Genomic DNA, 13,243 nt, shown 5'->3' on the forward strand with positions numbered 1-13,243 from the left:
GGGGATGTTGCTTTGGGGAGGGTGTGTGAGCGGGCCAGGCCCCTGGCTGACCGGTGAGAAGGCTTACAACACAGTGAAATTGGGGGGCAGTCAGAAGTGTGAACAGCATTAACCTTCACAGACATGTGTAGGGCAAACATAATTTCCATAACAGTAGATAGAGGGAGGAGATGGTGCTATGTTGTGGAGAGAACTGGACTCCTGCATTTACAGATGTGATAAGACTAAATCAACAGACTACAGGCTATACATACATTTACAGTCATTTAATTTTAGTGGCTCCTCACTGCTTGCTGTTTTATTGGGCCTCTGGAGAAAATGTAGAAACCAGTTTAGCCAGCTATAAAACACATGGAATGCTGCTAAAACTGGCTGTACTGTGAAATGCATTTTATAGACCAGCTCCTGCTTTATACAGTGTACATGCAAGTGTAAGAGTTGTTAATTGACATTACTGTAAAACTGCCAAAAAGGATTCCACCAGGGTCTGACCAGTGCTGGGTTAACATATATTGACTTTACGCTGTAACAGCATGCTGCAACACATGTTTGGATCAACACTGAAGGGTTCAGAGTCCTCGTCACTCACCAGGTCCTGGTTGGAGCTGGCCTTCCCCGCAGAGAGCTGGAAGTAGTGCCAGCCGATGAGCAGAAGCAGGAAGAGGGGCAGCATGAAGAGCTCCCAGTGCCACACCGTCACAAGGAAGATCTGAGAAGACAGGACATGACAGAATAACGCAAAGCCAATCACACTATAGCATGGGCCCAGCTTTCAAATCTCAGCAAGCCTGTTCCCAAAACAAAATATATAATGGATTTAACTACGTCCTAAATCTCATGAAAAGCACTACAGACTGTAAAGCCTCTGAGATTTACAGCCGATGGCAACAGATTTTACTCTTAGTGGTTTGAAAGTAACAGACATTCAGGGACAACTTTTAATATCTTGAAATCCTATTTATATACACCAATAACACTGTGCTGGCAGAGTGCCTTACTGCAGAACAGAAAGTATGACATGGATAGGCATGGTATGCTGTCTTTTAACTAGCACATCAAATCCTCTTAGATTCGGTTGCAGCAAGGCTCTCTGACGAGGCGCATATGGCAACTGGAGAAGCATTTGCAACATTTACCCCCTCCGTGGCGATGATACTGAGAAAAGCCAAGACCCCTGGTAGAAATAAGATGGATCACACTGAATGAGTAATCCCTCATAATTCTGTAAAGGAGTGGTGCTAAGCACATTGCACAACACCCACTGCATTTCACAGCAGAGCACTAATTGGACGGCTGCATTTAAACCCATTTAGTGACAGCCTAATGAGTCTGTCTCCCAACTGAAATTATCAGGAATGTGTGAGGAGGATCACACCAGCCGGTTGACAGGGATGAAATAAAAATGTCCCCCACAGCAAGGAGAATCTTAAAATTTATTATAGCGTGATTATGTGCCAATACATCCGACACATGGTCCACTTTATTTACCACAGACATCTTTCACAATTTTTCCTTCATTCTTTATATACATTTCCTATAAATAATGCATCCTTTCCAACAGTTACATTTATCATACTTTCTTAACAATATTTTTTTTTTTTTTACAAAGTTTATTTCAAAACTTTGAGTACGACTGCTAAGCTGAACCCACACGGTGGTAGGACTGTGCAGTCTAGGCTCAAAGACCTGGAGGCTGCTTCCACTATGAACAATATGTTCGAGTTAAGCCCGAGACAGGATGTGAAACACTGAGGCCTTCAGGCCTCCATCGCAGGCCTGTAAACAGCAGACTGCTCCTGTCATAGCAACCACACATAGTGCATGTATGTTGCTCTGGGGGCCAGTCTACCTACTGCCACACCAGGCCTAGGTTCAAGCGGCCACCAGGGAAACGTGAACCATGAGTAATGCAGACAACACTGTGGCCCAATTGCCCTAGGCTTGACCACTGTACTGCTCATTATCCCTCAATACAACCTGTGGGTAAGCCGAAGCATCACGCAGAATCACAGCAGCAAGACCAAGGTACAAAGAAATCAACAATATGAACAATATGTTCCTGTACTTTTTTTTTCACAGGAGCTCATTTGAATTACGTATACAGCAAAAAACTCGAGCTGGTAGGGAATAAAAAAAGGTAAACAATGAATATGCATGATGTGCAGAGGTAGCTGCAGTACATCTCCTCTCTGTTATGAATAACCTACGTCATGTGTTGTCACCTCAGTTCCCGGGAGGCGATACTAAAGCGACGCTCCCCTCACCCCAGAGGAATTCAGCTGGCTGCTGGACAGGTAGCTTGTCATATTCCCAGTATTCTCATAAAAAAGGGAAAAGAAAAGGGGGGGAAATGTGCCGGGAAACTGACATGAGCCCGGCAGGAATGTTGAACCTCCTTGCCCTCCCTGCAAAAGCTGCTACATTAACCACTAAAGTCTAATTGCTTGGTCTCTGTCTTCCTGTGCAAGTCAACAGAGGGAGCCAATTCATTTCCGCCCAGGGAGCCGGCAGAGAGAATCTGTCACAGGTATTCATAATCGCCCACTAATGCAAATTTCTGCTCACCGCGTTCTGGCTCAGCGGACAAGATAAAAGCCTACAGAAATACAATGCCTTGTGTCTAAACTGAGTGCTTAAATGAGGGTATAAACCAAAACTGTCAGAAATATCTTCTCAATTCCTCCCTCATGGTATGTCAGCCCATGTGTTCAGGATTTACATGCTTTTTTAACACTAATAAAAACGATGGGAGAGAAACATCTGGGAAAACCTCTCAGATTCCTTCACTCAGGTGCACAGACTGAGACTTTGCCGTCAGACATCCCGCAGTAATGAGCAGAGGCAGGACTAAACCTTCCCCTTGTCTCCCTGCATTCTCCAGAGTTTCTGTGAGATGGAGACAGAACTAATTCCCCACTAAGTGGTTTATGTTTTATTAGCAAGCAGCTGAGTGATTAAAGGACACGTTGGACAAAGTGCAACCTTTCAGGCGTAAGTGTAAATTTGTATAAAAAATAATCCACGTTTTAATTGCCATCAAAGAAGCCACCATTTCCGTCTTAAGGGCCTGGCTGTGTATTTTTTTCACCCTTCAACAAATTACGCCTGACAAGTAAAACCTTGAACTTTTTAAGCACGACAATGCTAATATGTTGCGCGAGCAGTAAAACAGTCATTTATTTTGCCAAAAAGGCCATAAAGCAACAAACAAAAGCAAGGGAGGTAACAATTAATGATATACCTGAGCATTTAGGTTTACACACAGCAGAATTGGATAACAAACGACTTGTAATTGAACAAGTGTTAGTATGTATGTCTGGGAGGAGTGTCTTTAATGTAGGAAACCTCCCTTGACAAACACCATTTAGCTGAAAAATGTCTGTATGATTATGCGCAGGGTGCCTAGGGAGGAAAAAAAAGAATGAATTAATAAAACTATTAGCACATGGTGGAGTAGATGATGGAGATGCACTCTCCTTAGCCACCTGTAAGCGCTTGGAGAAGGGGGCAACCCTGGGCAGAGCAATTCTGCCAGCAGGGTTAAGAACAGCCTGACAGATTTGTTTTATAGTGCCATTAATATGATTCCACTAAATGCATTCTGCGCCTTCTCATGCAGATCCCCTGGCCAGCAGAATCCAGTACCTAATAATAAAGCACTCAGCGATTAAAAGTGTGAATAAAATAACTTAAAGCTGAGCAAGCATGGCAGCTCCCACCACCCACACTCTCCCAGGAGAGGGAGAAGGGATCGTAGCAGGAACAAAGGGACAAAGACACCCTCTATAAGAGTTTCTACCATCCTGTAATTGATTAACAGAGGAGGGGGTTGCCCAGTCTACCAACCCAAATTACTGACTGGCAGCCATACCATCAGACTGCAAGGCTGCCAAATGTTCTCCTTATACACTACAGCAGATAGCGGGCTATAAATATAGGCGTCTCATCACTATAACACACATAATACTGTTGATGAGCAAAATTAGTGTAATGTCACAGCACATAGGGCCATGCCATATCATTAATGTTGCTGTAAAAAAAAAAAAAACGGTCTACTAAAAATTAAAAAAGTCTTTTAACATGTTTAACATGGCACATGTCGAAAATACCCTTATTTTTAAGACTATGTACCATCCAAAAACACGGAAGATTTAATCTTGGCTGTATCTTCACTACTCTCTTCAGTTGCACTCCACTTGGAAAGCTAAACAAAGCGAGGAGAGCGCCAGCCAACATTATGAGGGTCAGTCATGGGGGCTGTGGACGGATGCCAGATTACGTGAACATATACTGAAAGAGTTTAACAAGACTGACTGCAGGCTGCAGGGTTTGTGTATATATGTGTACGGCTGTCTCTCTCTATGTATGCATAGGTTGTTTTTTTTTTTGTGTGTGTGTGTGTATAATGGACGTGAAAAGGCCAGAATCCGTGTGCGTGACTATGTGCAAATATGGGATATAGAAATACCAAGAAAATAAATTAAATGGATCATTATTTAAAATAAAAACAAACGGGAACAATTTGAAAACCTTGAATTGTTTTTTTTTCTTCTAATAGAGATAGTCTTTTTCTGGGTGAAATCAAGGGCAGTAAAATTAATCTGTACTACTTCCTCAATTAAAATACCAAAAAAAGAGATTAATAATGAATCAAAGGCATAAGTAGCAGCTCAGCTCATGCAGGTCTTTTTTTTCAGGCTGGCTGAAACAGAGGCTGAGGGCTTATGTTGGGGACAGGAGTGGCAGGCTTTAAAGTAGCTGTAAACGCAGAGCAATGAGACATGTAATTTGTGTTGAGCTTGGGCCAGTGTGGGGACAGGCTTTCAGGGGGTGTTGGAGGCAGAGGAAGCACAGATAAGATTTCTCTTCGGGGCAGGTAGAGTGTGTGGGCAGCCATGGTGCTATGAGCTAACGCTGAATAAATATTTCACATACGCTCAGCTCAAGTCTTATCGACTGGGGAGGGAGAGAGAGAGAGACAGAGGACAAGAGAGAGAGAGAGGCTACATATGAGTGAGAGCGATAAAATGAGGAATCTCATGTCCCTCTTCAGCGGGATGAAATCTGTTGTAACAGTTATGGCGTGTGATGCAATTCACTATTCAATTTTTTAAATCCAAAACACTGTAGAATACAACAAAGTTATATTTATTGTATTTAATTGGTCAAATTAAGCGGTTAGTTTTCCACTTTGTATAGAATTATTACCATAGCTTTGCTTAATGATTTTTTAAAAAAGCAACAAAAGGACGCATTTTAGTTAAAAAAATGCATTAACAATTCTATTCTTTGGGTAAATTCAAAACTAAAAATAAATCATAAAAATAGTCTAGTCTAAGTCTAAGTCTAAGTCTAATTTCAATTAATTTGGTGTTCACTATTTTTTCTAAGTTGTAAACAAAAGGTAAACAGATAATAAACAAATCCCACAGCTTGTAAGGATGCATGCACAGTGCAGTGCAGTAGTGATAGCAGCTCTTTATCAAAGCACTGAGGAAGAGTAGCCGTGCGAGGCAGAGCATTAGCATTTGTTCACAGGGCCAGCTCTGGCTGTTGTCTCCCCGCCTGTCTGACACATGCCTGGGCCAGAGTAGCGCCAGTGCAAGGCTGGAGCAGGGCAGTCAGCGGGAGCCCTGTGGTGCCTGTCAGTGGTGGCTACACTGACCCTGCACTCCGGCACTGGCCACTAGTGTTTAATCCGTGTCGGGAGCGTTAACACTGAGCGACCTCCTGGGTGACAGATCTGCCATGCGAGCCTTTTCCCCTGAGGAGGTGGGGAGGGAGTGGCATGGACTCTTCTCTCCCTGTCAGCTCAGCTCACATGCACGTTAACTCGCCGGGGCCAAGACCGGCCCCGGAACAGCCACACACAGGGGCAGACAGGTCGCCGCCTCAGCTGCCTGGGGAGAAGTGTCCTCTGTGACTAGGAAGGTGGCAAGTACGTCATTATGATATGGCACACACAATGGGGTTAAACACAAAGCACATATGAAAATACGCAAAATAGAAAACAACTAAGTACAACAGATGCGCAGATAAAACCTCTACACGCTTTCTCTGTGCAGTCAGTTATTATAAATCTGAGGACTTGTTTGTACTTAAAAGCTACTTCATGCAGTTTGATAATGCAAACCACTAATGAGGAATTTGGTCAGTTTGTAATGAATCAAAAGTGAAATGCATCCTAAAACATACAACAATAGGAAAAGTTTCACAGCTCTAATGAAGTGAATATTAGCAGAGAAAGCGTATTAATCCCACTAATAGGGGGACATGTTTCAAGGTTACACACTGCATTCAGCCAACCTCTAAATCAGGAGGCACTGGTGAGCTGTTTACAAGTAGTCATAGTGTATCATTTAATAAATAATAGATCTCAGATTCAAAACCATGAATAAACACATCGCCATCACAGTTATCATTTTTTTTCTCATGCTGAACACATTCCCACTGCGCAGTCTATGAGAACTCCCACAGCCATGGAGATGGAGAGTGTAACCCCCATGAGACTGAAGAAACCCACTCCTCTAAGGCCTCCAACTTTTTCAAACAGAGGGAAAACAGATGCAGAGCAGAAACAAGGAGACAATTCACAGACGTGCCCAGTCGTCTCGCTGTTCTCACAAAAGCCCGGCCACGACTGCAATGCAGTAAATCACAAACAGGCCGATCCAAGACTCACAAAGCATCTCATTTTCAGGGACAGTGTTAACAAGAACAATTATGACAACTCTGATTATGGCTTTGATCTCGGCCGGGCTGGTGTTCTGGTTAATGGCCCCGACTGCTGTGGCTCTACACAGGTGGTCTCCCGAGACCTCTGGATCCAGATCTGACCCTGCCCTCCTCTCATGTGGGGAGACGATGATTCTATCAGCCCCCCCCCACCCCAAAAAAAGTGCCCGTTGCAGCTGCCAAGTGTGTTTACAGCTGCATCGCATCAAACATTCATCAAATGCCATCTTTACAGTGTGTGATGTGAGGCAATCAGCATTTCACAGGCTGTCAAATGATGTCTAAAGCGGTTGCTACCTGGCAGTGACAAAAAGAAAACGGTTCAAATACTCACATAAGGTATACAGGTTTCTTTCTAGTCTCACTCCTGACAGATGAGGTACCTCATATGTTAAAATATTAATTCTACTTAAATACTTAAAGCGGTCTAATGACAGCAAAGCTCAAAATCAGCTTTCAAGTGTAAATGATCCTTTTCCTTTTTTTTTTCAACTTTAATCCATTTCATCAAAATTGTTCTCAACTTTAAACTTCTAAAACAGATTAATTTGGCTGGCTAATACATGCTCATTTAGCTTTTTTTCCCTTCTTTTTTCTGTGTGGAGGAAACTTGTGTCTCTCCTGGTATAATGCACAGAATAGAGGATTTCACTCCAAGTTGTTCCCACGAATGGCTCCTGTTGGGAAAAGTAACTGATCTCCTTAGCGCCTGCACTCACGTCTCCAGCAGTGCTGTAGCTCCATCTACAGGTCCCGTTCTTGTGTGCAGCAAAGAACTCTGGGTGACCCCTCTGCAGTCACTGCTGATGTATAGCACATTCATCTCGCTCAGTCTTAGTGAAAAGCACATCTAAAAGCCACTATTTTATGAAGATTTTAGCTGTCACATTTCCTCTCTCTCAGAGAAAAGAACATGCTGTTGTCAAACTCTTGAAAAGCGCAGATCCTAGGCTCATTACTGTAGCATAAACAAGAGGGTGGGGGGGTGGGGGGGAATCAAAATTTCTTGTTTGTATTTCCGTTCACTGATGAAAATGTTTATGAGGATTTGCCAGAACTTTGTTTAAATGCATGAGGAGGATTTTTCTTTTTCTTGCTTTTTTTGGTACATTACCTAATTAGAGAGATTCTATTTTAAAACTGCTACACATTGGTGGAAAATCGAAGGCGACTTCAAACAGAACGGACTCTGCTGATGAGACTGCACAATCAAAACAAGTAACCTCCTGCACTCGCAAACAGTGACAATACTGCAAGTATTCCCATTGCTCACACACTAATACTCAGCTGCAGCACATAACCAAGTAAAGCATCAGTCTGTAAATGTTAAATGTATATGTTCCTCGGTGTGCAGCTTTCACTCAGGAGAGAAAAGTTATAAACAAAGAAGACTTCTCAGAAAAAAGGGAATAATTTTTTTTCACACTCCCGTTCACATAGTTAACGTGAACCGGAGCAGCGATCCCTCATGCAAAATTTGAATACCTTACGTACCACACACCAACAACCGCTTCATAATGCATACATGAATCTACATAAACAGGATACAAATGTAGACTGCATGCTGTGTGGAGGTCAGAAAATTGGCCTATGGGATTGAGTGATATAATGGCTAAGTATTCCTGGTAAAGCACTACGCGAGCATCCCGCAGTCCCAGTAGAAACCACAGCAGCGGTAATGCATTACAGGATGTATATGGTGTAAAAGGGTAGGACCGGTCTGCCTGCTTGATAAATAATGTATTGTAATGTATATTAAAGCTAGACCCACCATTGCAGTGTTTCCTACCGGCATACCCTGAGAAGCCCTGCGCTGCCTGCCACTGTGGAAAAGAGCAGACACTAGTGGTATAATTATGCACATCTGAGAGGCAAGCAGAGGCCATCTGTCAATGTCTGAATCAGTTACCTTATTACCACTGCCTAAAGATATAAAGATAGGAGTGGGAGCTGCTTTCATTAAGGCACATGGTGGCATGCTGCTTTAGACAGCTCCAAACACTAACTTAATTGCAAATGATGACTTGGAGGAGGAGGAGTAGCTGTGCAGTGGCTACCCTTGGAGTAGGCAGGGGCACGAGTGTGGATAGCGGCGTGGCACTAGTCTCGTAATGACAGCCAAGTCAAGTCAAGACCTTGCTGTTGGCCTCACTGATTGAGTGTTTTTTTTTCCGGTTACTATCAATTACACGCAATATTTACATGTGATTTTCATGTTTCACTGCGCCTGTTACTTGTTGAGATTATAATAACTCATTGAAAACAAGAACTTTTTACTCGCTGAACTCTCAGTCTGCTGATGAGTGGGTGATGAATACACAGTGGCAGATTTGCTCTGTTTGGGCAATTCTCGCCATGCACCTTCGACACTCAGACTGTTTGAAGCGCACCTCTACGCAGACAAAGGCCAACTCCAGCTACTCTCTTACAGTCTGCTTTTAAAAATATCAACCAGTGTGCTGGTGTTAGAGTCTACAGTTAGAATACAACAGCGCTGATCATAAAGAAGCTTTCCGTCAGTAAAAATGAAATGGCCACTTTCCCCAAAAAGTTTGGGGCTTTGTCTCCATTTTTACTTAGACTATTTGAAGCACACCTTTTTGCAGACAAAGGCGAACTCCAGCTACTCTTTACGGTCTGCTTTTAAAAATATTAACCAAGTTGTTAGAGCCTGAAAACTGAGCAATTGTTTCAAATAAAAGGATGAGACAGGATAAGTAATTACCGGTTCAGTTTAGAGTACTACCAACAGTAATGATCATAAAGAAACTTGAAGTCAGTAATGAAATGGCCACCTTCCACAAAAAGTTTGGGGCTTTGTCTCCATTTTCCCTCAGACTATTTAAAGTGCAGGGCACCCAGTAGCTCAGTATGTAGAGCGGGCACCTAATGTATAGAGGCTATGTCCTTGCTGCAATGGTTGTGGGCTAAATTCCTGCCAGGGCAAGTGTCATCCCTGTTCTGTCCCCCTTTCACACTTCAGTTGTCCTGTCCATTAAAAGCTAAAAGCCCTAAAAAATTATATAAAAAAAAGACTATTTGAAGCCCACCTTATTGCAGACAAAAGTGAACTACCTTTAATCTGTTACGGTCTGCTCTAAAAATTATCGACCAGTGCTGATGTTAGAGTCTGAAAACAGAGCAATTGTTTCAAATAAAGGATAAGACAAGACAAGAAATTACTATCCTCGCTGATAAGATGACACACAGCTGACAAAAATAAGGCCAGGAAGCACTGCCCTACAGTAACGATGATGCTGATGAAAATACTGAGTGTGTGAGTCCCCCTCCCGTTCTAAGATCTCTATTTGTGTGCCGCACCCCTAAACAGCAGGTGGAGTAGAAGTGGAAATGAAAGATTAGAGTGTGCCACCACACACTCCCATCGCCTGCGGAGGATCTAATTATAGGTGGAGGAAGATGGCCCCATCCCGCTGACCTGTCACCTGTCAGCCTGCCTATCCTCCTGCTCTCCTGCCCTTATCCCTGCCTCCAAGTCTCTCGCTATCAGTCTGCGTAGACCGCACTCTTACCCAACTGTCTCCCTCTTTCTGTGCTCCAACTTTCTTTCCCAGATAGTAGCCTGCCTCCCACTCTATCCTTATACAATCGCCCACATTGTTCTCTGTCTTCCTGCCTGTGTGTCCGCCTGCCTGTCTGTGTGCCTTGCTGTTCTAAAGGCTGTGATACATTGAGCCTGGCCATTGCCTGGGGGGATTTGCACCTCAGGATCAGTGAGAAGGGCTTACAGAATACACCAGGTATGAATTGCATGTCATTCTGAGACACAGCAGACAGAAGAAAGGCGGTGAAAGGAGAGTTCTTCACACACCCTGTCTGTGACCGCTTCCTCACCCTGACATGGCGCTGGCAGGGCTTTCATGGCAAGTGTACACTCTTAATCATGACATTACATGTGCTGTACTGAGGGGGATTCACAGGGTGATTTAAGATTATTTAAGCTTAGGACCCTAGATCACATACCCTCATTAAAAACAGCTAAACAGAGACATTTAAACAAGGTTCAAATCTCGGAGGCAGACTGTCACTCCTCCACCCAAGGAAGTTGAGACTGTGATCCTCCTTACACCGTCCCCTGGGCTAGGAGGCTTTGCTAAGAAGTCAGATGTACAAACGCCCAAACCCCACCCCTTCAAATACACTCTAATGTCATCAGAAGTGAAGGAAAGCCAAGTGGGGTTTGATTTAAAGGATAAAGCACATCCATCACATACGCATGGGATCAAAACAGAAAGGCAGCCATTGTTTTTCATGGGAAAAAGACGAGCGGAAAGAGAAAATGACTAAACCACAGATTCTCCCCAACATCTAATTCACATAAAATGAAAGAGTTAAAAAACTGGGCTGCAGTGAAATGGGACAAAACTTGTTCGCCCCAAGGCTTTAAGAGAGTTCATTAACGTGAGGCAATGACTTACCAGAAAGGCTATTAGACTCCGTTGCGTGCTCTCCCATTGAAAACAGCTTTTAATGTACTGTAACGTGTACAGAACTGCTGTGCTGATTTTTCGAACCCGATATATATTCCGGGCAAGAACCTAATGGGAAATAATTGGAAGAAAACACCGGTTAGTATCATTTGATACTGGACATAATGTTTATGACTTTGCAATGAGGTTCAATCAGCCTCACTATGCCTTATTTGCTACTTGTAAAGTTAGATGTTTAAAGCCAATTAAACAAATTAGTTTGACTGTGTCCGATCCAAACTGCGACCGTGTGTAGCTTTGTTGTGGCCACATTATTATTGGGATGTGGGGAACATACTGGCAAGCCTTTTAGTTCCATCAGCTAAATCCTGCTAAAAACATCAATAGCAATAACCTTTTTGGAGAACTTCAGGTTTTCCTCCATTAATTTTGTCTCCTTCGGCTGAAAGGTTTTGATACCGGCTCTGACCTGAGACAAGAACAAAAAAACCACAGCAGTTTAAGTACTTTTTGACTCCCCACTTCATGATATGGAACATTATCACCTTTTTAACAAGCTTGAACGTATTTAGTTTGATCCTTACTTTGTTGTAGATAACCTCCAGCACCAGAGTGATGGTTCCTTTTGATGCACTTCCCAAGTCTTCTTTCTTCAAGAACAGACATATCTGTTGCCCATTCTGCACCTTTTAGAGAGAAAAGAAATAGTATATCAGATATTATGTAAGACCTTGACAAATTCAATCATGTCACAGTAGCAATCGCTGATTATCAGTGTTGTAGTCAAGATCACCTAAACCTAAGACAAAGTCATGACCAAGACCAGACCAGTGAGAGCCCTACACTGCATGACACACTGGCACATGCAAACCATAAATTAATCCCCATTTGCATAAAAATACGAGTGATAACAGATGAAAATTCCTCATCATTCACCTGTTTTATTGCCATACTGTACATACATATGTGTGTTTGAGTAAGACAAGAAATGTCTTGATAAAATAATCAAAAAGTATTGCAAAAATAATTTTTCTGTGTGCAAATTTTCCTTTTTTCTGTAAACAATCAAATACACACAAACTCTACGGAGCTGAAATCCACTTAGATATATAGATATTAATTTTGAACATGTAAAAAAAACAACAACAGAAAAAGATCAAAATGAAACAAAATGGCAATATCAAAAGTTTATGATAACCTATATTGCATTAATAGATTCAAATAAGCAACAAGAAATTGCATCTTACATGTCTGAAAAGAAGCAGGAGGGAGTATAAATTTACTATTTCCTACTCCTTCTCAGGTAATAAGTTAATTCATTTGTGAACTTCATCTCTAACATATATACATATACTCACACATTTACACACAAACACACACACACACACACACACACACACACACACACATACAGACACAGACACACACACACACACCTTTTTTGTCTGGCACCTAAAATGTAAAAAACATGGTTGAGTTCAGTTTAGAGTACTACAACAGTGGTGATCATAAAGAAACTTACAGTCAGTAATGGAATGGCCACTTTTCCCAAAAAGTTTGGGGCTTTGTCTCCGTTTTCATCAAGGACAGTCAACTCTGCCACATCATGAATGTCCTTAATTGGGCTGTAACACAAGAGATAAACATGTCATTTCCATTACAATATACAACACAGTATAACAGATGTTTTTGTTTTCCAGATGTCTTCCTTACAATGTCAAGGCTTTGTTCCACTCAGGATTGAGCGTCTTGTAGATTGTGTGAGTTTGAAGTTTGCTGTTGCCGAGCTCAACAACACATAAAGGGTTGCTCTTCCCTGCAAATGACAAAGAAGTGTTATTATTTAATGTAAAGAAAGAGTCATGACCATGAGGATAGAAAACAGAGAAGTGAATTGTTGTCGCCGATTACCATTGAGGTCTGTAGCGGGAAGATCATTTGCCTTTACAATTTTGACCTGAAGGAAGCCAACCTCCCCCACACACTTGTGTGAGTTCTTTAAGCTCTGGAGAAAAAAATGAAAATTATTCTAAGCATGTTATTCGAAAAACATTTTT

The 13,243-nt window shown here is 42.3% G+C and overlaps 1 protein-coding gene across 2 annotated transcripts in view; it reads right to left on the reverse strand.

The window, feature by feature from the left end:
* Nucleotides 1-13,243, reverse strand: part of mctp2a (multiple C2 domains, transmembrane 2a) — a 36,732-nt gene that overhangs the window by 10,580 nt on the left and 12,909 nt on the right. For both annotated transcript variants that reach the window (XM_042496159.2, XM_042496158.2), the window contains exons 12-18: nt 13,098-13,191; nt 12,900-13,002; nt 12,709-12,811; nt 11,771-11,872; nt 11,581-11,655; nt 11,175-11,294; nt 590-709 (exon numbers count right to left, since the gene is read on the reverse strand). In XM_042496159.2, the coding sequence (XP_042352093.1) occupies nt 590-709; nt 11,175-11,294; nt 11,581-11,655; nt 11,771-11,872; nt 12,709-12,811; nt 12,900-13,002; nt 13,098-13,191 (717 nt within the window). The remainder of the gene's footprint in view (nt 1-589; nt 710-11,174; nt 11,295-11,580; nt 11,656-11,770; nt 11,873-12,708; nt 12,812-12,899; nt 13,003-13,097; nt 13,192-13,243) is intronic.

The sequence above is a fragment of the Plectropomus leopardus genome, chromosome 7 (genome assembly GCF_026936395.1).
Source record: "Plectropomus leopardus strain MGB_pleo_1.0 chromosome 7, ASM2693639v1, whole genome shotgun sequence".
NCBI lineage: Eukaryota > Metazoa > Chordata > Actinopteri > Perciformes > Serranidae > Plectropomus > Plectropomus leopardus.